Source organism: Dermacentor andersoni, chromosome 6 (assembly GCF_023375885.2).
Source record: "Dermacentor andersoni chromosome 6, qqDerAnde1_hic_scaffold, whole genome shotgun sequence".
Taxonomy (NCBI): domain Eukaryota; kingdom Metazoa; phylum Arthropoda; class Arachnida; order Ixodida; family Ixodidae; genus Dermacentor; species Dermacentor andersoni.
In genome coordinates, this window is record NC_092819.1 from 9806472 (window position 1) to 9833530 (window position 27059).

Genomic DNA, 27059 nt, shown 5'->3' on the forward strand with positions numbered 1-27059 from the left:
AGTCCGGAAGAAAAGCAGCGCTCAATGAATAAAGTCGCACAGTCTGCTCAGCATGTAGCTCGTCAGTTTCATTACACATTTTAGCACTTGATTTTGTGCTGTGTGTGTGACGTTCATCTATTTTGCATGTGCACCATGTCTGGTTACCAGGATAATAGTGCAATGCACAGTATTAGATTTGACAGGCGTAGCTGTAGAGATGAACTTGGGACGACAGGGCTAGGCGAACAGGATTTAATTGCAGGATTTACATTTAAAACAGGACATACATTGGCAGCCTAGCGCGACTCCCTTATGGAGCCCGCAAGACTAACATATAGCAAACAGCTTACGAGCACACAGCTCACTAGTTCATTTCCAGCATGACAGAGCACTCAGCTCCCGACAACGAGCACGACACGAGCACACTCTAGCAGCCGGCAAACGTTGCTTATAAGCTCTCCGCTTAACGTCATAGTTCGACGTCATCGTTCGGCGTGGACGGAGAACGAATGGTCGGGAATGTTCGTCCAATCATTGTAAACTTGCCGCCGCCCCGCAGTATGGCTCACACACACAAAGGCACACACGTTCGAGCCTACACACACAAAGGCTGACACGTTCGAGGGCCCCGTGGACGGAAATGTTCGTGTTGCACTCACACACAGGTGAAAAGGCCGGACAGTTCTCGGTACCGCCCAGCTTTCAGTGCCGACGTCAGAGGGCTTCGTAGAACTCTGCTTTGTCCCGGATGGCTCGGCCAAGTACCAATTTCCTGAGTTGATCGCGCGCCACGTGGCTGCCGGCTCTTCGCAAGTTCTCCGAAGGGCGCCCCGTCTGGTGGGCTTGGAGCACGTGCAGCGGGCTGAAAGCTGGCACGTTGCCACCCCGTACGGCCATTCTTAACAGCTCCTCCATGGCCCGGAAAATCTCGCCTGGCCAGTGCTGGCAACCGCTGGGCAGGAAGAGAATGGCTGGCGAGCAAGATGATGGCTTTGCTCTCTGCAACCCCTGCGTACTTGGAATGCCTTCAACCATCTTACAACAACTGGCACAGAAGAGCCGACCCGGCAACACAATACCGCTCAGCGTTCAAACGCCCGGAATCAGCTGCTAACCCACCAGGCCTCCTATCACAATTCCAATGCAAGTCACTCAACTGGGAATCCCAAATTTTGCCCCAAAATTTGGTGCCGCCAAGGCGAGCGTTCCCGTTCCCTTTCAGTTCGACCAAACCTGACTGTCGTGCTGCACAAGAGTAAAGGTTTACGCAGAATTAAACCGAAGGCTCTCAAACACCAATACCCAAACATAACATAAGCAGCCTAACTTCACGAATAGCCTGTTCTTACCCTATCGCAGTGGCGTACTTATCTCACGTACTGTTGCCACTGAACAGTCTGGCCAACTCCACAGGTACGCAATCACAATCGCGCTAGCTTTGTGGTCCCTATTCCGAACACGTGCTTGCATCCTACAAAGTGTTCATCACGCTGACTCACATTTGTTCCTTTAGTCCACACAGGACACGTTCCTTAAACAAACAACCAAATTTGCGTAACTTACGCATCACAGAGGAACCTTCGAACAAATGTGTCTTCTAATAACTAGCTCTACGCACGCGTACTAGAGAAGTCAGAATACGGCTGCCCTCAACACACACGAGCAACCCAGACATAAATCTGCTTCTTTCCGTCCACACAGGACACGCGCTAATGGACTTAAGAGCTCTTCGCAGTGCAAATCGTGCACTTACTGAAAATCTACGCGCTTAACCTTAGAAAATTAAAAAAACACTTAAAAAAAAGAAGGTTAAACAACACACACGCGCGTTACGATAGGCCTCTCAACGATAACCTTGACCTTCAGGTTACTCACACGCACAAAAAAGCAAGCCTATATACTTATTAATGAACACCTCGCGAAACTACATGTTTACTTAAAACGCGTCTTTCAAATCTCGAGCTTCTCAAACAAAACATAAACAGAGCTCATGCCTTACATATTGAAAGAAACTTAAATCGCGAAAATTATCCGAGTGCTCAAAAATAAAACAAAACAACATGCTTTACTTCCACGGAAGCTCCCTTGGCCTCCCGTTCCAAGCATTTACAATTGACTCATACTTTTGAGCCGTACTCGAGGTGGTCGCGGTCCGAAAGCTACTCTGGCTACGGGGGAAGAACAAAAGGGCTGACTCACTATCAGCTCCCCCAAGACGTTAGAGTCCCCTGCCAATTTTCGTCCTCGCGCCTCGCTTTCAGCATGTCCTCAATTGACCGCGTCGCTACTCCCCACCTGGTCTCGTCTTGCCACCTTGCGCTTCTTTGTACTGCACGCTGAGCTTCAAAGAGAACGATCGGTTTCGTCGCGTGATCACAACGAAGGCGCGCGAAACGTCATTTTTTTCTTTGTCGGCACTCTCTTGCAGGGCGGTGGAAGTTGATTTCTATCTTGATTGGCGCTGCTCTTAGCTTGTTTATCAGCGCCATTCGCGAGGTATTCTCGCTCTCAGTGGCAACGCGCTTTCGCGGTTTCGGTTCCGACGCGTGATTGCAACGGAGGCGCGCGAAACGTGATTTTTCTCTTTGTTGGCATGCTACCACAGGGGCAGCAGAAGTTGATTTCTATCTTTATTGGCGCTGCTCACGAGGTATTCTCGCTCTCTGCGGCAACGCGATTACGCGAGACGGTGCCTCAGACCTCTGCCTGAGGCAGCCGCACGCAGAGATGTCATGTGTGCACGCATGCGCCAACACAACTCCTCGCTCCGAGAGAACAGACACTCATTTTAGGTGTGCAGACTGCGATAAGGTGCTGTGCGTAGACCCGTGTTTCAAGGAGTACCACGCTCGGAAATACTATTGAACATTTTGCAGTTCTGAGTGATGCCGACACCAAAATACTGTTCCTAATAATTTTTTACTATTTATTCCTGACTTTATACATTTTGTACATTCAAGATCCGCAATAAAGTAATTTGACCACCTGGGAAAGTTTTTTTTCAAAATAATTCGACCCTCAAAGGGTTAAACCTCAAACATCATCATCATCATCATCATGCATTTTTTTGGTTACTATTTTGCTTTAAAGCTTACTTTCTTGTGCCCACATGCTTTTCTACAGGAGTCCCTGCCAGTGTGGAAGCGAGCCATGGAATTTCTGTCTTCGGAATCCCCAGAGGAAACAATACCTTTTCTTGAGGTAACCACTGCTGCATTGCCTTGTGCCATTCGTGACCATTTGCTCCAAGGGTTCAGTCATAGCAGAGGAATGCTAAAAGAAAATCATGAATTCCAGCTACAGTCGCCGACTCATAAATAGGGCACTGATAATTTGGACATGCTTGATCATTTGGACAGCTTTGCGGCACAGCCACGAGCCTCAATAGAGTTATCCCCGCATTCAGAAATGCATCTTGAAGCCCATGCTTGACTTGATATAAATGACGCTTGGTGTGAACGCATGCAAGACGCTCATTGCGTTCCTTTGGTGCATTTATGACAGGAGTAATTTAAATCAAGTCAAGCGTGGGCTTCAAGTTGAGATGCATTTATGAATATGGGGGTTAATGTACACGATGTGGGGATATGCTCTGCGTGAGGCTAGGGCTGAAGGCAAGCTCCGGATCTAGCCACACACAGTCATTCCGTGTGACTCCCAACCTGTAGCGCATGTGATCGCAGCTGCGTTGAGTTCAGGCAAATAAGGCGACCAGCGGTGTCACATCAAACAGTGTTTATTGATACGAGCAATAAGTAACACTTGCAGAGGAGTCCACTCTGTAATAAGGAATACAGTCAACGTCCGATTTTTCGGACTACCTAGGGGAGGCAAAAATGTCAGAAAAAACAAATGCATGCTTTTTACTCCCCTCAAGGGGCTTATATTGCCACAGGCACATCCGAAATAGCTCTGAAGGTCTGTCAGTACACTTATTAAGTGTATCGGTACTCGTACTGTGACAGGAGATGGCGGGTGCACGCGTGAATAATTAATGCATGATGTATCCCGTAACAATTGCCGCTTCCCACTATTGGTATGCTTCACCACGTAACATTTCTATATTGAGGCGAAGCTGACTCTTAGGAACCGGTATTAGGCAATGCGTTGTGCTTTACGAGCTGCGAAGTCATTGGCGAGGATTACAAAGGTGCACTCGGCAACATTGCTAACAGCGGTGAATTGTTTTAATAGATAATGTGGCACCGAACAGCAAGCTTGATTGTGGACGTCGAAGTAGCTAGGCCTAGCGTTGCCGAGGTGGTGGCTACGGCTGCCAGCAGATCTGTGTGCGAGAGCACCTGTTTAAGGCAGCGAGATAATAAAAATGGCAGCCGTGGTGGCTTCGATCAATGCCGTTTCGGACCTACGGTCAAGGCAAAAAGTCCAGAAAATCGGACGGCAAAGGAATTTTGCATCTGAAATTTCAGGTGTTATACATTGACTCTACGGGTACCGTGGCGGTGCCGCGAAGGCGTCCGAATTATCGGGCACTGCCAAGTGGGAAAACCGGAAATTCTCGGGGATTTTGATTAGTCTGGAAATACTCAGGGAAACTCAGGAAATTTGTGCTTCTATCAGGGAAAAAGCAGTAATTTTGTTGAAAGGGAACAAAAGTAGAGGTAATGCTCCCCGAGTGACAGAGAGGAATCATAACGAATCCTCTTTGATGCCGAGTGGTCTGCTGGAGGAGGTGCCAGTGTACAGTCAATGACCGACTTTCCGGATGCCCGATAAATTGGACGGTTTCGCAGCACCACCACGTACCCTATAGAGTCAATGTATAAGAACGCCTAATTTCATATGCGAAAACCCTTCACCGTCCGATTTTTTGGAATTTTTGTTGTGACCGCAGGTCGGAAACGGCATTAATCAAAGCCACCACCACCGCCGCCATTTTTATTACCTTGCCACCTTGAACCGGCGCTCTTGCACGCAGTTCCTCTGGCAGCCATAGCCACCACCACAGCAATGCTAGGCCTGGCTGCTTTGACGTTCGCTATTAAGCTCCTTGCCATTCTGGGCAGTGTTTTTCATAGAAAGAATTCACTGCTTTCAGCGATGGCACCGACTCCACCTTTGTGGTCCTTGCGATTCACTTCGGAGAGGGTGTAGTGTGCCTCTCTCGTGTCTACACCAACTCTTGGTGCAATTGCAATGTGCAAACGCGACGGCATGAATACATGGGGGAGTCATGTGAAATTGAAGGTTCAGTAAAACCGCGGTTAATTCGACCCTGGTTAATTCGGAAAATCGGATAATTCAGACTCATCCTTTGGTCCTGGTGTATGCATTATTTAATGCAATGAAACTCTAATTAATTCAGACGTATTTGGCCGCACATCGGTTAATTCGAGCAACTCTAGGAGCTTGGCAAATGCGGAGCGCCGCAAATGTGCGACACTAAAGAGCAAAAACGGCATGAGCGTCCACCAAAATGAAGCGGCAGAGTTCGCATCGCCAAAGTCATCAGTGGAAATCGTACGTGAATGACAGCAACGCCAGAACGCTGCATGGCTATTACTGCCTTTAAAGGCTTTATTCTTGTGTTTACCGCCGCGCATAGTACTGCGTTGGCGGCGTGCCTTCATCACTGGGTAGTTGCCATCCATGATTGCGTTGACAGTGGCCGTGGTTTCATCCGCAGCGGTTGTGGCAAATGGTAGTTTCGTTCTGACTAGGTACGCGCGTCTGCCGCCTGCCTTGATAACTGCATAGTGGCCATCCCTGATCGCGTCGATAGCGACCGTGGTTTCGTCCGCAATTGCAGTAAATGGTAGTTTTGTTTTGACCCTGTACGTGTGTCGGCCGCGTGCCTTCAGAACTGCAAGGTCGCTGTCCATGATCACGGCGAAAGCGGCCGCGGTTACGTCTGCAGTGGTTGTGGCAAACAGTAGCTTCGTTTTTACTCAGTGCAAAGCTGTCGATGATGAAGAGCACCGTTTACATCGCGATGGGCAGCGACACTGGTGAAAAAATAATCGGGATGTGCGCGCGGCAGTGAAAAGCGTGTCTCAGATGAAGCCATGCGCTGTGGCTTCACGGCCAAGGAAATCGATCGCGAGGCCTTCGCCTCTGCGAGCGTTAATCAGTCACGAGATGAAGAGAGTTGCTACTTCCGCACTGCTTTTGTGCGGAATATAAACAGGATTTGCTGATTCATTCAGTAAATAAGTGCGTGCTGATGTAAGCATTTGTTTTTCTTTATACACTTGATAATTAAACATTCGATTAATTCGGACATTTCTTTCGGACCCGTGAAATTCGAATTAATGAGGTTTTACTGTATATCTGAAAGCGACGATTTGAAAATATGGTTCACCTTTTTTGGCCACTTGCGAAATGCAGTCACTTATTTTTGGCCAAATACAGTATCTCAGACTCTGGATTATCCGCATATTTTGGCAGTCCCTGTCAAGTCCGAATTATCGGTCAGCGGCTATATATTGGTGGATTTCGCCAGTAATGTAGCAAAGAAATCACTTACGGCTGAGAGTGTAGGTTTGATAAACCAATATCTGGTGCCGAATTGAAGGAGAGGTGGTGATGGAACTTTCATTTTCTCATAGCAGGTATAGCACCAGCCGACAAGTTAAATGATCATCATTATAAATAAATTACATGGCATTTGAAATTAATGTTGTGAGTCATTTGCTCCAACTGTAGTAAAACATCTACTTACATAAGGTTTTTGTAGGTTTGGGTGGCATCTCTATAGATGGCACAATAGGTATGCAATGTTACTTTTTTGCACGAGTTGCTTCTGGAGTGGCATGAAGTGTGCTAAAAAAAAAAAAAAAAGAAGAATATGCTCAGGAGTGGCGGGGGCTATGCAAGGGTGTGCTTGAGTTACCTGAAGAGTGGCAGTCAAAGAGTTAAATTTACACTACATATTTTTAGATCTTCTCATGATCAAGGTCCCCTGTGAGTAATTGACCTAGGTAAACATACTGATCGCGGGAAGGAAATTTATAGAAGAATAAAAATGAGTTGGAGTGCATATGGCAGGCATTACTAAATCCTAACTGGGAGCTTGCCACTGTCATTGAAGAGAAAAGTGTACAATCATTGCATTCTATCGGTACTAACATATGGGGCAGGAATTTGGAGGTTAAAAAAGAAGCTTGAGAACAAGTTAAGGACTGTGTAAAGAGCGATAAAATGAGAAATGTTAGGCGTAACATCAAGGGACGAAAGAGAGTGGTATGGATCAGAGAGCAAACAGGGATAGCCAATATTCTAGCTGACATTAAGAAAAAAATTGAGCTGGCCAGGCCATGTAATGCATAGGGTAGATAATCGGTGGACCATTAGAGTTACTGGGGAGTTTAAATTAAGAAATTTGTAGGAGTAAGTTGGAATCGGTTGGGTAATTAATGTAATGGGAATGAGTAATGGGAATCGGCAGGACAAAGGTATTTGGAGATCGCAAGGAGCGACCTTCGTCCTGCAATGGACATAAAATAGGCTGCTGCTGATTGTAGTTATGATCTTTAAATCTTCAACTCTCTTCATTCTAAATATTATTAAATATTTTTCTCCATTTTCCCTTGGCAACCACCAGAATTGGTAAAACTGAGAAGTTGACATTCTTGACTGTCAATTTGCCAGTCAGGATTGTTGTACATTTTGAAAATTTTTATTTTATATTTTTCAGATGTTTGACTCACCATGTTATATGTTATCTCCTCTTCTTGTTTGCCCATGATTACCACTCAAACTTGGTGGAACGAGCATAACATTACATTATGTACAAGCGAACCCGGTTTCCTAGGACTTTATTGCTGTAAAAGCAGTTAAAAGAAATGCCTTTGTAAAGTGTAGGTGCCAAGCAATAAAATGTCTATATAAGCACTGTGTTACTGTACTAATGTAGTAAAGGTTTACAAACGAAGTATGTTGCGAGAGAGCTCAAGCACAGATTAAGGACTAGAGATTGATTACTGGTGTTCTTTGTTGTTGCAGAAGGCATTGCTTTACCCACATGATGTGTGCACCTATGCAAAAGAGAAACTCCTGGAATTGCACTCTTTGTACCATGGCTACAAGGCAGCACGAAAGTTTTACAAAAGGTTTGATGCCTCTATTGTGTCTAATTGTGAAGCGTGTATGCATCCTCTGTAAAGCTAGATCTGTATGTCCAGCACAATGTATGCTGCACTTCAGAGTCATTGATATAATGTAGATGGACATAAATTATTTTAGGAGAAATATTGGAAAGGGAATTAATTGCTCTTTTTATAGACCTTATACAAAGGTCTGGCAACCAGTGTGCGGCGAGCCTTTCCTTCCTTCTGGCTTGTGCGAGCTGGTGTGGTCACCTCATTCTATGGCATGTTCCTGCTTGAATGTGCTGCAATTGCCTGGTCAAAAATGATTTAGAGATGTTTTAGCTCGTTCTGCGACAGAACATTTACATGTCAGTACATACAAGGTTGTCAGAGAGCTGCAGTGTAGCCTTTGGGTGCCATAGTTGTGGGTAGTCACTGGGTAGTCTGTGGTTGAATGGGTAACACATCGGGCTGCTGTGCTGAGGTAGCAGGTTTCAAAACCAGCCATTGGACAAAGGCGGGTCACTGACTAGGTGCATTGTGTACATAAGTGCCGCTCTTCAACAAACCTCTTTCACGCTGACATGGGTTACTGTAGATGTGGGACTGGGTAGGTACCGCTGTTCGAAGAGACTCTTTGACGGCGACTTGGAACACCATGTATGTGCCACTTGGTCTGTGCTGGTTTTCATTGAACCTCTTTGATGCCAACTTCGGTCACTGGGTATGTGCCAGTAGCTGTGTGCCGCTCTTCAACGAATGTCTTTGATGCCAAGTTGGGTGACAAGGTATGAGTCACTGGGAGTTTGTTGCTCTGCAATGACAAAAAGAGATCCCTTAAATTTCACTGATGCTGAGTGGAATCGAACTCATGTCACGAAGGTTCCTTAAAGACAGCAACCTGATGTGTTAGCAGGCTGTGTCACAAATGCACTGTGTATGTGCCACTTTTCAATAAACGCCTTTCCCACCAATGCTTTAGTGAGCTGCACCATGAATGCACTGGGTAGGTGCCACTGAGTGTGCGGCAAGTGAGGGAACAATTCTCAACGTTTGCAGGCACCGGCGTGCCACGCTTCTTGTCTCGGAGACAGCGCATAGACTTCTCAGCAGTGCCATCAGATTGCGCAGTGTGTCCAGAAGGAAGCGCGAGATAGGAGCCTGTTTGCATGCACAAGCATGCCATGCATTTCGGGGGCCATGTGCAGGCTTCGGGGTGGCAATGCTAGATTGCGCCGAGTGTTCTTGGGGAAGCATAACTAAGGCTTCCCACTGCAATACAAGCCTTATACAGTCAAACCTTGATATATAGAACATGGATATATTAAATTATTGCATATATAGAACACTTTCTATATCACCTGGAAAATCGCACGCATTTAAAATTTTTTATTTCGAACATGGTTGGACATAAAATGGGTATATCGAACTTTGCCACCCCAGACCACTTGCGCTCTGTTGACAGGCAGCGTGCTTTCCCGAAACACCCTCGAAGATAGTGGTGGCACAATGGGCATTGCAGACTGCTGCACACCATAGCTGCACACATTGATTGCACCGAGGGCACCATTTGGATGCAGCGATGTATGCACATGGTGGCTTGGCTAGTTTGACAATGTCAACGACGCATTGCATTTGCTGCACTGACTCCTCCTCGGTATCGTGCTCTGCTCCTGCCACGCCTCGGGAGGAATGGCAGTTTGCTTCGCGTGACAGTGCACATTGACTGGGCTCACCTATAGATGCCATGGCAGATGCCACTTAATACTTTGTTATTGACATTGTTTCAATACGCTTCGATTGACGGACGTGGAGATCACAGCGGAAGTAGTGGCCAAACGAGAATGCTGCCGAGGTTGATCCCGCAACCGCTGATGTTGCCACACTCCGAACTTCAACTGAGGCTGTAGCTGCTTTGGCCCTTCTGCGTCGCTACTGCGGTGCAATAGAAGGCACCGACCTATCGCTTGTGGATCATTTAGACTGTGTTGAGGACACCATGGTTAAGCACGTAGCTGCCAATATGAAGCAGGCTACACTGCTTCAGTACTTTGAGCCAAAGAAATAAATACTTTGTGTGAAGCTTCAAGTGAGTATGTACTGGGCCACGATTAGTTCATTGATTGATTTGTACAAGTTTCTTACACATTTTTTATGTGATTTTCTATATCGAATTGTGGCTATATCTAACTATTTCGTGATCACCAGACTGTTGGATATATCGAGGTCAGACTGTATAACTCGTTCCGACGGCGGCAGTATGTTGTGTCACTATATTGATTCAGCGCTAATGCATTACCATCGACAATCATTGTGAGGTGGGTTCTGCTGCAATTTTTTTATGCTAGTTTCGTTTTCTAACCACAAATTCAGTTGCAGTATACAGTCGAGCACCTCTACAATGAAGGAATAATTCTGTCCCATTTCTATTGTGAATTGTGCATTGTGTGACCTTTACAACAAAGTGACCTGTATAATGAATGATTTTGAAGGCCCCAAACTCTTTGTTATAAAGGTGTTCAGCCAGGGTGTCTACCAACCGGGAAAACCGGGAATTCTCAGGGATTTTGAATAGTCTGGAAATACTCAGGGAGTAATCAGGGAATTTGTGCTTCTGCCAGGGAAAATTAGCTGTAATTTTATTGAAAGGGAATGAAATTCGCGGTATGCTGACTGGAGTAACAAAGAGGAATCGTAACGAATCTACTTTGACGCCATGTCGTTGGCTAGAGGAGTTGCCAGTGTACAGTCAACGACCGACTTTCCGGATGCCTGATAATTCTGACAGCTTTGTGGCACCACCACGTACCCCATAGAGAATGCATAAGATAGTCTGAAATTTCGGATGCAAGAACCCTTCGCCGTCCGATTTTTCTGACATTTTGCCATGACTGCAGGTCCGAAATGGTATCAATCAAACAAAGCCACCACCGCCGCCATTGTGATTACCTCGTCACCTCGAACGACACTCTTGCACGCAGATTTACTTGCAGCCGTAGGTTCCACCACCGCGGCAGCGCTAGGCCTAGCAGCTTCGACGTTCGCTTAAGCTTCTTGCCGCTCGTTGTCATGTGTTTAATTGAAATAATTCGCCACTGTCAGCAATGCGACTCCGCCTTTGTCGTCCTCGCTATTAGCTTCGAAGCTTGGAAAGCACGGCGCGTTACGTAATGCCGGTTTCTGAAAGTTATCTTCACCTTAGTACACTATTTTTACGGGGTGAAGCATATGCAAACGTATTTTGGTGCAGCATAACAAGCGTGGGAAGGGGAAGTTGTCACGGGACACATTGTGTATTCATAAATTATACACGCGTGCACTCTCCATCTCTAGTCACAGTACGAGCACCGATATGCCTAATGAGGTATTCAGAGCTTTTTCGGATGTGTTTGTGGCGATTTGAGCCCTTAAGGGCACTAAAAGACATGCATTCATTTTTCCGAACTGCCCGATTTTTCGGATGTTTTCGCAACCTCTAGGGGGTACTAAATATTTTACGTTGACTGTGCAACTGACCAAGAGGATGGTTCAAATGGTTCGTGAAGCGAACGTTCGTTGGAAGGAAGACAGGAACAGAAAGGACCTAAGCATTGAGGAATGAACGGGAAAGGAAGCGTGCTGCCGTCGTTTTGAAGGAGCTTGAGCTCAAAAAGCAGTGTTGGCTAATGCCGAGATGCGGATGTCCCTCATCCAAACCAAAATAAACTCTTTCGAGCAGCGAAACGCAACGCTGAGGCGTTGTGTGCAGGCTAGAGTATGTCTGGACAGTTGAGGGTGACTTCACAGCTGTTGAGAGAGAATCTCGCTTCTGACAGAGCTCAGACATCATACCAATGAGCTTGTAATCAATTGATAGAAATAGCTCATAAACAAAAATATTTGCTTCCGTATGCATCTCCTTTTTATTCGTATTTGAGAACGTTCGACTCAATTCACAATAGGTTTTACAAGTTTTTTTTCGTAGGTATTTTATATGCCGAGCATTTCACTAGCCTCCCCCCCCCTCCTGCCCCCCCTCCTCTCCTTTCTGTTTTCTTACTGAATAAAATAAGCACTACTACTTATAATAACTGGGTTAAGTAGTTTTTTTTTATTCTTTAACACGCTTACTAGATAGTGACAGCATCAGGCAACATGATATCAGCCCGCCTTGACGTAAAACAAAATTCTGTGTCACTCAGGAAATTTAGAAAAGGCACTCAGGGAAAACTTGGAAAACTCAGGGAATTTGGAAATGTCAACTTGGTAGACACCCTGTTCAGCTGTATCACCCTGAGAAAAGTACTGGGTCCGTACTAACTCTACTTTCTATTATCTTGAATGTTATCAGGAGCTGTATCTCAGACTATGAATACTTTTAACTTTCCAGAATGCTGCACCTCAAGCCCCTGTCACTTGCCTTTTTTCAGCGCATGATTGATTTGGAGAATTCCAGCGTGAGTTCTTACATGCCCTTCCCAATTTTTGACACTGACCTACTTTTTAATCATTCCTCTGTTGAACATGTCCAACCATATTTTCTCAGGCTCAACCAGATGCGGGCAAGTTGAGGAGTTATTTTGAAAATGCAGTAGCTGAGTTTGGGGAAACAAATTTCGGTAAGTGTCAGCTTATATGCACACTGGTTCATTAGTCTGTGATTGTGCAAATATGAAATTTGTGGTCCGAAGCGAATAGTTTGAATATTTGTGTGATGTGCAAAGCCTTTGAAACAATAGCCAGAGGGCGACAAATCTTAAAAAATAAGGAAGTGGTCTTTGCAAAGATGGAAACTGTTTTTGTCTCTGGAATCGGCTTTCTTTTCTTTCTTTTTTTTTATATGTGCTGTTATTCAGATGTTAATCCAAGGTTTGGTAAAAACTTGTCAGGCGAGGTTTGAACATTGCCACAATAAAATGAACTTACACTCTCCTAAGTACAAGGAATGAAAAAACGAAAAGTTTCCTTGCTGTCTTTTTTTCTTTGTATTTAAGCAATTGCCCATTTTTTTGTAGTTACTGTTATTCAGATGTTAAACATTTTTTCAACACCACTACTACAGAAACTTCATGTACAGACTTCTTCTACTTGAAATTTCACCAGTGGTCGAGGCCATGGTATTGTTTCGCATTCACCTGTCATGTGGCCTGAATGTGTGTCATGCACCGTCGCAATATCATGAAGTGTGGCCTTGACTGTGTGATGCTGACAGATTTGGCTGTGTTCCACAAATTTGTCTCTTTGCTTACTGCTTATGTGAGAGCTTTATTCTTTGCGTCCATTTCGGGCACAGATGAGCTTTATAGGCATGCTCGTTGCAATTATTGGTCAGGTCGCCCGTAACCCTAGCTCCGCTTCAACGACCCTCATTTGTGGGCCTGCTCTTGGGCCCAATCATTGATAGGTTACTTGATTAGTGACAAACTTCTTGTGATAGTTTGCCACCTGTCACCATGCCAGCCATTGCCAGATTTTCATCGTGGCCACATTACCTTAGCTCTTACGCCTAATCAGCGCTGCTTTGCCATGTGTCAGCGACCAAGGTTACAGTTTGGTGCTGAGTTGACACAAGCCTATTCATAAAGGTCATACGGCTCCTGGAAAACCAAAAAACCGCATTGGCAACATAAGCGATAGTACGGGAGGTCAACCTGAATTAGTGCCAATTTCCTTGAAGGGCTCCCATTTTTCCAACGGAGTTCCTATTGGCTGCGATGCCACTTCACGAGCTGTACCTCGACAGAGCAGAGCGGGCAAACGGGACACGTGCTGTAGCGGTAGTGCGCAAGGTGTTGAGTGAGAGGAGAGGGCATCGCCACAGCGCCACATCACCCTCGCTCTCGGCATGAGTGCTCCTCGATGAAACAGCCTGGCAGAGTGGGCAAAAGGGAACACTTGCTTTAGCGGTAGCATGCCAGGTGTTGCGGGAGGGAAGAGGGCGTCACAGTGTTTGGCATGCGGTGTTGGCACCTCAGGCTTGCTGGCTTGGCCAGCACATACTGCTATAGGCACTGGTGGCATGTGCCTTTATGCAGCGGTGCCATGAATGTAATGGCATGTGATGGCTGGGCGCAGCAGGTGGTGACTGCCAGCTATGTTGATTTAGTATGTTCCGTCGTTTCTTGTGTTTTTTGTTACCGAAATACGATGCAAAACAAAATCTGATCAAACATGTTTCATTTTTGGGTGCACGAACAGTTACTGAAACACGACTGAAGCTGGTTATACCATTCAATTGTCATTTTCATTGTCAAGAAAATGCAGTGGCGTGTTCACACTCGCCGCTACTGATGGCTCTCGTTGCTCTAAGCTGTCTGAAATGGACCATAACTGAAGATTAGGCTAGCTTATAAGACATTAAGAATGGCGAAGCATTGTAAAGATCAACACAATTACAATGGACAGAGAACGGGAACTTATTGACACATGTGATTGCCAAAGCAGCTCAAGAAACAGAAAAGGGGAAACGTACGTTTCCTTCTTTCTTGTCTTTAATTTTTGTGTTCTTTGCCTATCGACATGATTAAATATGCAACAATGTTAATGCACACAGCAAAATAACAGCTGGAATATAACTGCTGGAGTTGCATGTGTTAGCTTGCAGCAGTGAGCTCTGTTCTCGTGATGCATTTGCATTGGAACTTGCGCTTGTTTTCTGCTTTATATGCTACCTGATGCCACGAATGTGAACTGCCTTGTACAAGTGACGACCTTCCTCAGAAGCAGACACACGAGAATGCGTTTTGTGGTACCTCAGCCCTTAAAACCCACATTGCGAAGTCATTGGAAGCACTGAGCGCCTTTGTCATGTCTTCTGCTTCACATGCCAGTGCTCCGACAGCTGCTGTTTGTAGCACTGTTCGCCAGCACATCGGTGGCGCGCCACTGGCACCTTACTATGGCGGCCTTGTGCCCATGGTACTTTACTCGCAGCTCAAAACTCGGACTGCTCAGCACTGTTCAGTTGGACATTAATGCTTTCGCATTCTTCTAACACTGATCATTCCTATGACAAGTATTTTAGTATTACCATTCTCATGGTGTTAAGGGCACGCACTTGATCTACGGTAAAAAGGGGCTTTGTGCGTGCCTTCTGCTGGAGGATATAAGAGATGACAGCTGCCTAATGGAGAAAAAAAAGTTGTATGAATTTAGTGCCTGTAGCCAAGGTTTTCTTTTCTTTTTTTTTTGTGTGTGAAGGGCACACATTTGACCGCAGTAAGGGGGTGGGACAGGCAGGTGTTCTCGCACATTGTTTTGTGGCAGGCATCCCTGCTGCACCGAAACTTTGTGGGGGGAGCAGGGGGGGATGTGCTGGTGTGCACACCTCTGCCCCTCCTTGGCTACATGCCCTGCCTGCAGCCTGCATTAGCATACAGCACCAGGCACTGGCCAGCTATCAACAGCATATGTTGTGGGGTTCTCACACATGCTCTTGGGACAAAGGAATAACAACACAGTAGTGCAAACAATCACAAGGGCATTTATTGCACCTTTCATAGACTGATACCTGCTGGCCAAGTTGCTATCCACAAAACATGCTGATGAGCACGCGACAAATCGAGGAAGTCCGACTCACCGCGACCGGATAGCGAGCGAATATGTTCGCCCCATGCCTGGACACCAATGCCTGGTCGTTCACGTGTACGGTCATGCGAACGGTGGCATGTTCAAACGATCATGTTCGTCCATTCCTGTGGCCTGCTCCTAGGCCATGTGAGATGGTCTCGCAGAAGCATGGATCGACACACGTGCAGAATGTATGCACCGCTTGCCGATCCTGAACCAAAGAGGAAGAGCCTATTAAGAGCCCACTTCCTCTGTCGCGCCCGACTAACCCTGGCGTTAGATGGCGCTAGCAGTGCAACACTCACGCGATCTCTTGCAATGAGCTGCAACCAGACTGCGCCGGCACTAAGCTACGCATGGAAGCCGGATCACAGGAGACATGAGAGATGCAGGGAAGACAACTTATTGGGAGATGCGTGTCAGTTGCACATCCCCACAACGTCAACCATGCAAGCAAACAGGATGCAAGGGACAGACAGTTCTTTTGTGAGCTCAAAATGCAATGTGCATCTCTTTCTGAACTAAAGTGTCAACTGTTTTCAGTATTTTCAACAACCATAGGTTGCCAGAAAAAGTTATGTTGCCCATTCGTTAAGAGGAAGCTTTAGCTCGGGCCCAACTCCAACGTGGGCTATTCAAATACATGTAAAATGCAAAAACGTTTTCCTGACATAGGCCCTTGTCCGATTTTAATGAAATTTCTTGCATATGAGAGAGAAGGTAAATTCTAGTGACTGTTGGAAGCGGAATTTCGATTTAGGGCCTGAATTTTGTTAAAAAGATAATAGCTCGGTTGACAAAGTTGACAAAAATAATAGCTCGGCATCAAAAATAGCTATGGAAGTTCTGTAAATGGCATCCACTAGATCATTGAAAGCGTACAAATTTGATATGTCATTTTATAACTTAGATGAATCTGTTACGTTGTGTACAAAAGTTCTCCAAAAGCTGTATTTCCATATTACTAAATTCTTTGAGATTCATATGTAACATATCAATTTTGTTTGCTTTAGATGTACAATTAGGTGCAATTCACATAATTGTGTTATCATTTTTCATTGCTGAGTTAGAGTTGTAAACTTGATAGTTTCTATATTCTATAAAATTTTCGAATTTTGCCACTTATTAATAAAAAATTGACGACCTGAATCGAAAATTCGAAATCAAGTCACTAGATTATAAGTTTTTATTTTAAGTGCAACAAACCTCGCCAAATTGGTGCAGTGGTTGCCGAGAAAAATTAATTCTCCTTTTACATGTATTTAGATAGGAGCACTCAAGCTAAAGCTTCCTCTTAAGCCAGGAACTGCCACAACCTCAGTTTCTTTTCTTGCAATATGTATACATTTTCTGGCCTAAGTGCCGGAACAATATATTGGTGGCGTTCTATTACAAAGGCTAAAATGAAGTTAAAATATCATGCAAAAAAGGTTTTCTGCCGTGCCTTCACTAATTCCAGAATTAGAGGGTTCTGGAATTCCAACTGACTATATGGGAATTCGCATTTCGAATGGCATAATATTCAATTCAATACTCGAAAATTTCGAATGATTGCACACACCTAATCTTGTCTAATAAATTAGACATTTGTCAGCATTTATGTTAACCCTTTCAGGGTTGATTTTTTCGCCAAATACGAACGCCCAGGGTCGATTTTTTTTGTTGCAGGTTCCAATTCTTCTGAGGGGCCTATTTCGAAAAAAATTTACCGTAATTTTTCTAGGGTGACCGTAAAGGGAGAAAAAAATATTTTGCATTGGTATATATGTACTCTTTATTCATGAATAGCAACAATAACAAAAAAAAGCTTATAAGAATTAAAAATTTGATGCATTGTTATACACATTCATGGCTTAGAAAATGTGCACACGAGAATATTTCTTAAGTCTCAAATGTTTCTGCTCTTACACTAATATTTACGTCCATAGCTTAATCGAACTGCATATGTGAGCGCACTCAAGAAAACTGGGGTTGTGTGCCAGTCAAAAACGCAAAATGTGCGACAAACTTCTGCTAATCTTCATCTTACTGCCAACCAGAGGCAATTAGGTTTCGCAAGTGTTGCCCCCCCACCCCCCCAAAAAAAGGAAACGCATGCATGGTGGCACCCTTCCTATGCTCACCCCTGTGAGCACTAAACAAGCGAGAAACAGGCGGTCGCCCTTTGAGCGATTAGTAACGAGATAGCCATCAGTTTTGCAAGCGCAAGAAGCCGAAACTGCCCGCAGAACGAAACCCAAACCACTGCCTGCCCGTGCGCGTGCCAACGCGCGAGCGGTAGTACATAGACGCGCTAGAGCAAACTAGCTCTAAAACAAACCACGCAATGAAAACTGAGAGAGGGAGGCACGAGAAAAAAATTACCTGTATTATTCCCACATAGTGGCAGCATATGCCAGGAAAGAAAAAATTAGGAAATTGGTGGGCTTTTTAAATCTACAGACGGCACCGTAAATATACAGCGTCGACCATTTTGGACTTGTTCACGGCGCCGTATATTTACGTCATTGACTCTGAAAGGGCTAAAAACCCTGTTTTTCTGTATGATGACACGAACGAATTAGTGAATCTTCATTATGAGGATTGCCGTGGGGCTTAAGGAAAACAGAGAAAATATAAAATATATAAAATTTGTTAACTTACTCTTCCAGCAATGAAACAAGTCTTTCACCCTACAGACAGAAGCTGTGTCTGTGCAAGAAGACATCAACCAACATTGCATTGCTTGTGGATGCACTGGCATTGCAAGCACTGTGGCTGCATTTGAATGTTGTATTTGCTTGGTTGTTCTTGCCCTCTGGGTCAGAGCCAAACATAGGCCGCTTGCAGTTGGAACGGGAGACCCTCCCTAACGGAACACTTTGCTCACTTTGAAGCAGTTTGCCTGTGGTGACATGGCGCGGCCACCGTGTACATTTAAAACCAACACCAACAAGTGGTGGCTGCTAGTTCAGATGTGTCATGTACTGAGAAAACCCCCGGACAAACTTTCTGTATAAGCATGACAAATGTTATCAGAGGTCTTCCTCTCGACATCAGCTCCTAGTTGCAGCAGCAGCACGGGCAGTTCTTGGCGGGATATGATGATAGCTTTTGTAAGCAGCTCGCAGTGGTACAGGAATACACCACAGCTGGCGTAACAGAGCCAAAGCAAACAACTGGCACAGCTGCACTAGAGTGCATCCGTGTGTGCACTCCAGCCTGTCTGTGAGGCTAGTTACATTTCACTGTGGCTGCACTGGGTCATGATTTTCCAGGTATGGCTGCTAGTGTCGTGTGACCATCGCTTGGCCAAATCTTGTCCGTGCTCTCACTTCGAAGTCGTGTTAATCTGTTAGGGCTTAGAGTTGGAGCCTGGGATTCTGAAAGAACCATGTGAACATACCTGGAGCACTGAATTTTGACTAACCGAATGTTCCGCCACCTTTCAGAGCACTGTAAAGCAAGCAGCCAAATGCATCATAATTATGACAGCATGTGTGGCAACTTCCCCCTGCTGTTTTTTTCTATTAGTTGCTCTCATAGTTATAGCGTGTGGGGTTGAAAAGCTCTTTGTAATGAAGTAAACAACAAAACGTGAGAGTGCAAACCTTTATATGGACATTTGTTGCTCCTTGTATACCTTAATGCCACCTAGCTGAAATATACAAGGAATATGTATTCAATCTGTCTACACTAAGGAATGGAACAAGTTCGACTAGGAAAAAAGAAAGAGAACATGAATAAGAACATGTTCATTCCTCATTGTGCTTGTCCCTTTTTTTGTTCATACTTGTAGTACCTGCAGCCTTGTCTGTAGTTTCAGAATGAACCAACTACCACTACACTTTATGCACTGGTGCTCCTAACAGTGTATATAAGGAAACTCTGTTTAGGTGATAACTGCAGCATCTTGCAGCGGCTTGTGGCATTCTGCCGCAAGCAGCTCTCTTGCTCTCAATGGCCTGCACTAACATCCGAAGTTTGCTACCTAAACGCAACACACTTTGTGCTTTTCTACATGATAGTGACAGACATAATAGTACTAACGGAGACATGGTTGAATCCAGATATCGACGACAATGAGATTCTGCCAGGAAATAATCTTTACAATATTTATACAAACGACCGCATCGATAAGCGCAGTGGGGGTGTACTTATCACCATTAAAGAAACCCTTCATTCATATTGTATTGATTCCTGGTCATATCTCGAGCTTGTGTGGGCTGCTTTTCATGTGTCCTCCAGCACTGTACTCATTGGGGCCTGTTACCGGGCGCCAGATTGTAACCATTCCTTTTTGAATGACTTGCAGGACAGTATTACTAAAGCACTCTAGCTGTGTCCATCCAACCACATTTATCTTCTTGGTGATTTCAATTTTCTGCTTATGGACTGGGAACATATGTCATCTTCATGTCATGTGTGTCTGGAACTAATCAATCTAACATTAGATTTTAACGTGTTTAACGTGGCTTCCAAGTAATGAAGACGCCTACACATGCTTCTAATATCTTGGTTTTCACAAACGCTCCGGACACAATAACTTCCATTTCAAAGATGAGCGACTTTAGTGATCATAACCTCATCTAACTAGCTGTTAGCATCCCGAAGCCTGTGTGTGGCACAACAACAAAACAAATTCTCGATTATAACAGAGCAAATTACAATGAGATTAACTCGCAACTAGAAAAATTTTTTTTGCAAAGTGCTACTACCTTCATTTAATTGTCGATCAGTAAACGACAACTGGGTACTCTACAGGGAAAAATTAACTACATTAGTAGACCGGTACGTCCTGATGGTCCAGCCCTTGGTTCAACAAGTCTCTTCGCAAACTAAGGAATAGAAAGAAGCGTTCATATAACAGGGCTAAACGCATGCACACTTCTGAGGCTTGGCAGATATACAAAGACGGTTTAAACAATTACTGCTCAGCGATATCTTCTGCTAAAGATAAATACTACTCGCAAGATTTACCATTGCTGCTAACTTCCAATCCCAAAAAATTTTTAAAACCATATCTCCGACAAGAGATACTAACACCAGAACTTTGCACGGAACAGAAAACATACGTATTTCTAGTGCTGATTGCCCCACCGTATTCAACACATTTTTTTCATCTGTTTTCACTCGGGAGGACTTTTCCAATGTTCCAACTTTTCCCGAACTTGACATCGCATACATGGAACCAATTGTTATCACTGTTGAAGGCGTTAAATTACTCATTAGTAACCTCAAAATATCCACTTCAGCCAGTATTGACAACATTAATTCCAAGATATTAAAGAACACTGTTGCTGCCTCAAGCAAGATCTTATGCCATATTTTTCAACAATCCCTAGCATCTGGAAAGTTGCCCACAGATTGGTTAATAGGGAAAATAATACCAATTCACAAATCTGGAGATGTTCACTCGCCTGACAAATATCGGCCCATATCTTTAACCTGCATATGTTGCAAAAGGTTTGAGCGCATAATCACTTCACACGTGTATAGCCACCTTGAAGCTCACAATTTTTTTTTTTCTAATCAGCATGGTTTTAGGAAGGGATTTTCCTGTGACACACAATTATTTGAACTAACGACTGACTTGCACTTTAACATGGACTGCAATCTTCAAACTGACTGTATCTTTCTTGACATTTCTAAAGTTTTTGACCGCGTGCCCCACTGCCACCTAATTTCTAGATTATCTGCCCTACGACTTGACTCTTTAACATTATCCTGGATTCATAATTTTATTTCTTTTCGAGAACAGTTTACTGTTAACAATTTCACTTCCCCGCCTTCTTCTGTTAGCTCTGGTGTGCCACAAGGCAGCGTCCTCGGTCCCTTACTCTTTTAATCTACATTATGACTTACCCACCCAGATTACTTCCTGCATGTGCCTTTTTGCTGATGACTGCATAATCTTCCGTCCTATTCACACGACTGACGATCACTTGGCACTTCAAGCAGATCTTAACCTTATCGCTAACTGGTGTAACAAATGGCTCATGACACTAAACATTACAAAGTGCGAGGTGATGTGCTTCAGCCAAAAATGTGTAAATTCAAAATTTTCGTATCACCTTAATAACACTATGCTCTCCCACACTTCATCATACCTTGGTGTTCTTACAGAGAATCTTTCATGGGTCCCACACATCGCTTCTAGATGCACCAGAGCATCACATTCTCTTGGCTATCTACAACGCAACTTGTGAAATGCCCCAACAAACATTCGAAAACTCGCTTTCCAAACATTCATTTTGCCACAGTTAGAATTCGCCTCCTCAATTTGGTCCCCTCATCAAAATTACCTAATCAATATGATGGAAATGATACAAAATAGAGCAGCCCGGTTCATATCACGTAACTACGGTATAAACTCAAGCATTACACAAACTAGGCCTTCTACTGCCGCCATTAGATATCCACCACAACATCGATCTTTTGTGCTTATTCCACAAATATATTTACACTAAATAAGCGAACCCGGTTACAACTGCAAATACCCCACTTTTTTTCACGCAGATTACATAATCAGTTCAGCTTCATGAGCATATACGGTAAAACAAATGCATTTAATTGATCTGCATCACCTCGTGCCATTCGTCTTTGGAATGACCTCCCTGATAACATAGCCTCCATATCTAACCCCGACACATTCTGCTGTCAGTTACTCACGCTTTACCAATTTAATACCGTTCATGAATGCTCAATTTAGTGTATTTGATTGTGTATTTTTGCAATGTTGTATATTATTTTCATAAACGGTATTCCTTTTGCTCTGTTAAGGGTAACAAGTGTTAGTGTGCCTTCAAATATTGCTTTGTATTTCCCTGTGCCTCGAATATTGTATAACACGGCAATCTTTTTATAGCACTGTTCCTGTTGGAAATTTGTACTTTTTATGTCTTTACTGTTTAAAATGCCCCCCTTACTTTATGCCCTGCCATAGGGCCTGTAAGGTTCTTTTGAAGAAATCTACAAGTACTGCTACTCCTGTATTTTGTCATTTTGTCTCATCTTAGTTTACTCACACAGTTTGCGTTATTTAGCTACAGGACATTGACCATGGTTCGCTTTTTTATTCAGAAGCAAACTGACATTCATTAAGAAGCTTCAATTCCAGCAGTATCCTTGTAATTCATTTTGATCCTGTGTTTTACTTTTCAGATCTCTGGATGAAGTACATCCTGTTTGAGCTGAAACATCCAGAAGGGAAGCCTGAGCAAGCTGGCATCCTCTACCACAGGGCTGTGAAAACGCTGCATGACGATCTCACTGACCACTTCATTTCTGCTTACTCTTTGCTGGACACCAGTAAATCGTAAATAGTTGGTCATTGGGGTGGTTTTCAGTGTTGTCTTTTAGTGCGTGCCACATGTTGTAATGCTGAACATCTGGGTCCTTGGTGAAAATTTTGGCAAGCTTCAAACCCTCACACAAGGCTGTCAGCTGCACACTTGCATTTCCATTGCGCTGGTCTGAGGTATGTCCTGTCCTCTGTGGAGACCTAAACTAGCGTGGCACTCACCTGGCAAAGGAGATGCATAGCAGAGTCTCCACAATGCTGTGTACAAAAGACACTGTAGTAGGCTCACCATTATTTCACACTTGTGGCACGAACACGCTCCGGACCATAGGTAAGAGGCAAAAAAATAAAATTATTTCCCAACAACATGCAAGAATTGTGCATGCCACTGGCAGTTTTAGTGTTCAGATGTAAACAGAGTCCCAGCAAGCAAGGTTGTTCAGCAAGGAATTGCCTTTACAAACTAAACATGGCACAGAGTTCCCTATGTCTCATCTAATTGACAGCTTGAGGAACAGCAGAGGGCCAGGACACACTGCATTCTCTCCTTCCATGGGTGAAGATGTGCTCTTCTTTGGGGAGAGGGAATGCAGTGGTGGCCAGGGCAGTTATATCCTTAGGCAGTGTTAGCATGGAAGGTGTGGCAAAGTGCATCATGTGCAAGTAGGTCGCCATTGATGCCACTAACCAAAATGGCAGCACCTTGAGTGACCATGACCTCACTTGGCCTCACTGCTTCCGAACAGGCCAAAGTATCCCTATCATGACTGTAAGACTAGGTGCAAGCCAATGAGGAACAAAGCATCCACTTGGATCCCTGCATTTAACATCTGAAAACTTTTATTTCCACTGGTTGGTGCGGCAAGTGTATGTTTATGGAGCTATAATGTATAAACTCATCCAAATCGTTACTTGGAAAATATGAGTTTGTTCTAACCACATGCCCAGATCTTTATTACAAATAAACCTAATGCAGCTGAAAGCAGTTGAAAATTTGTGCATGAGTTGTGTGCATGCATATGCTCATTTTCATGAAATATTCCAAACAGTACAACAGCATAAATTTACACACACAAGGCCTATTTATTGAATTTAAAATGTCAAAGGCATAAGTGAGGTGCAACTCCCAAAACGTCCATTGCTGGATTGGTCACCGAAAAAATGTTTGTGGTGCTATTCTAGACACTGTCATGTTTTGCAATATTGTTGAATTCTGTAGAAATTTCACTATGATAAATGAGAGAGCGGAAGGTTACCCGTGACAAGCACGTGCAGCTTTTGAGATGTGACAATCGTGATCACTATACATGAGAGCAGTGCTAAGTTCTGGCCTACTTATACAGCAAGGCTCTTAATGCGAGTAGCACTGCTCAAAAACTTTTTGTGCCAGTTTTTACAGTATTGTGAAAAGGAAGAAACTAGATCACTTGTGACGTTTATATTTAAGAAAAAAATGGGGCGGGGGGGCTGTTAGGTTGAGATGCAGGTACATTTTGAGGTGTGTGTGTCAATTGGGAATTAAATGAAAATTGCTAAACCCTTGTTTTCGGCCCGTTTAGAGGCATTATATGAAAGACTTATACAGTTATCCAGCTTCCCTGGGATGAACAAAAATGGCATATTTCATATTTAGAGGAGATGAGACCACTCTATGGCTAATGTGTACCGAAAGGTTGAAGGGTGTAGGCTTATCATGTGCCTTGGAAAATATTTACTTCCAAATATTTGTTCACCGAATTTTTATGAATTATATGGCACATGTAGTTGCCTTTTACTGGTCCTCTTGTTGAATTATGTGAGTCGCATTGTTTATATTTCTTTTAATCAGCGTGTGAGTGACGTATCGGTGTCAATTATAGGTGCTTCAATTTTATAATTTCTTCTAATTATGTGCTAATTTAATTTCATCCGAACTTTGATTTTACTACACAGAGTCGTGTTTGCATATCTTGTCACGTTTGTTGCATTTTCCTAACAAATCGTTATAAGAATATGTTCGCATGCCCCTACCCCCTATGTAATACCCTCTTCCAGAGGACCTTTAGGGGTATCTTGAATAAATAAATCAATTATTGCTGTTATCAGCGATGCTCTCCAGAGTCCCAAAACATCTTTACACAGGGCGTCTACCAACCGGGAAATCTCGGGGATTTTGAGTAGCCTGGAAGAAACTCTGCTGTAATTTTATTGAAAGGGAACAAAAGTATCGGTAACACTGGCTCGAGTAGCAGACAGGAACTGTAACGAATTGTCTTTGACACCCTGTCGTCTGGAGGAGTTGCCAGTGTACAGTCAATGACCGACTTTCCGGATGCCCAATAATTCGGACGGCTTCGTGGCACCACGAACATGTGCCCCCTAGATTGAATGTAGCGGAGCGTCTGAAATTACGGATGCAAGAACCCTTTGCCATCCAGTTTCCCAAACTTTTTGCCATGACCGCAGACCTGAAACGGCATTAATCAAAGCCACTACCGCTGTCGTTTGGATTACCTCAGCCGTAGCCACCACTGCGGCAACGCTAGGCCTAGCTGCTTCGAGGTTCGCTTTAAGCTTCTTGCCGTTGGGTGCCGTGTGTTTCATTGAAAGAATTCACTGCTGTCAGCAGTGGCACCGACTCCGCATTTGTGGTCCTTGCGATTGGCTTTGAAGCTAGGAAAGCATGGTGCGTTGCATAATGCTGGTTCCTGAAAGTCAGCTTCGCCTCTGTATAAAAATGTTACTTGGTGAAGTATATGCAAAAGTATTGCTGTGAAGCATAACAAGTGTGGGAAGGGGCAATTGCCTCGGTACACTGTATCTATTCCATAATTATACATGCCTGCACCTGGTATCTCCTGTCACAGTACAAGCACCGATATGCCTAATACGTGCACTGTGGCAGTTTGAGCCCTTAAGGGCAGTAAAAGACATGCATCTATTTTTTCCAGCTGGCCGATTTTTCGGACGTTTTCGCAACCCCTAGGGAGTTCGAAAAATCTGACATTGACTGTACAACTGGTCCATGGGGCGAACGTGTGGCAGAAGGAGGACGAAAACAGAAAGGACCTATGCATTGAGGAATGAATGGGAAAGGAAGCGTGCTGCCACCGCTTTGAAGAAGCCTGAGCTCAAAAAACAGTTGGCTGATGTTGAGATGCAGGTGTCCCTCATCCAAACCAAAATGCACCCTTTAAAGCAGTGAAACACAACACTGAGGCATTGTGCACGGGCTGAGAGTATGTCAGAACAGTTGAGGTTGACTTACGAGCTGTTGAGAGAGAATCTCAATTGTGACTAAATTCGGGCCTCATACCACTGAGCTTGCTATCAATTGATAAAAACAGCTCATGTTGGAAAATATTTTGCTTTATACGCATCTCCTTTTTATTTGTATTTGAGAATGTCCGACTTGATTTGCAATCTCTTTTGAAGACATTTTATTTGCTGTGCATTTTACTAACCCCTCCCTTCTATTCTCTTCTTGAATAAAATAAGCACAACTTTTTAGTATTCAAACTGGATTAAGTCGGTCTTTAAAATTAATTTTTCACATGCTTACTAGAAAGTAACAGCATCGAGAGATGTGGTTTCAGCCTGTCTTGACATAAAGCATAGTTCTGTGTCACTCGGGGAAAACCTGAAAAACTCGGGGAATTCGGAAGTGCCAACTTGGTAGGCACCCTGTGTACAAGACGGCAACTTCCAATTTATTGAAAACGGAAGAATGTTCAGGGTAATACGTGGCAAAACATTCACATTCCTGTCGTAAATAGAGGCGTTGCAAATAATTTGTGAACCCTTGTTTTCTCCCCTATATTCTTGTGTCATATACCAGGTTCGTAGTTGGTCTCTCCAGTGTCCTCGAATGTATCATGTTTATATATGGTGAAAATAACAACTACATTATGGGTAATATGTAGGCAAAGTTCAAAATATGTGGGTTAATTGTAGCCTTTGCGATAAATTACATATGCAAGTGCTCCGGAGCAGTACGAGTGCTTTATGAGTGGCGCATAGTTTACCCTGCTGCCCTAAAACATAACTACAAAAGCCACCAAAATCAAATTTAGCGAACGTGGGGGAACGCTATTGCAAACTTGAGTGCGAACTTCAATGCATGTAAATAAAATTCAGCCTTTGTAAAGATACCATATTTACTCGTGCAAGGCCCCGCACCCTCACTGTGGAGCGCGAAAATCTTGAAGAAAAAAAGT

General features: G+C 44.0%; 1 protein-coding gene across 1 annotated transcript in view; it reads left to right on the top strand.

Annotated features, from left to right (window-relative positions):
* The window catches only part of LOC126521522 (U3 small nucleolar RNA-associated protein 6 homolog), a 104727-nt gene extending 81834 nt beyond the window's left edge, over positions 1–22893 (top strand). Inside the window, exons 17-21 of the mRNA XM_055065805.2 lie at positions 3106–3183; positions 7948–8054; positions 12403–12469; positions 12559–12631; positions 22725–22893. Of these exons, the coding sequence (XP_054921780.1) occupies positions 3106–3183; positions 7948–8054; positions 12403–12469; positions 12559–12631; positions 22725–22882 (483 nt within the window). The 3' untranslated portion in view covers positions 22883–22893. The remainder of the gene's footprint in view (positions 1–3105; positions 3184–7947; positions 8055–12402; positions 12470–12558; positions 12632–22724) is intronic.
* Positions 22894–27059: the final 4166 nt, after the last annotated feature.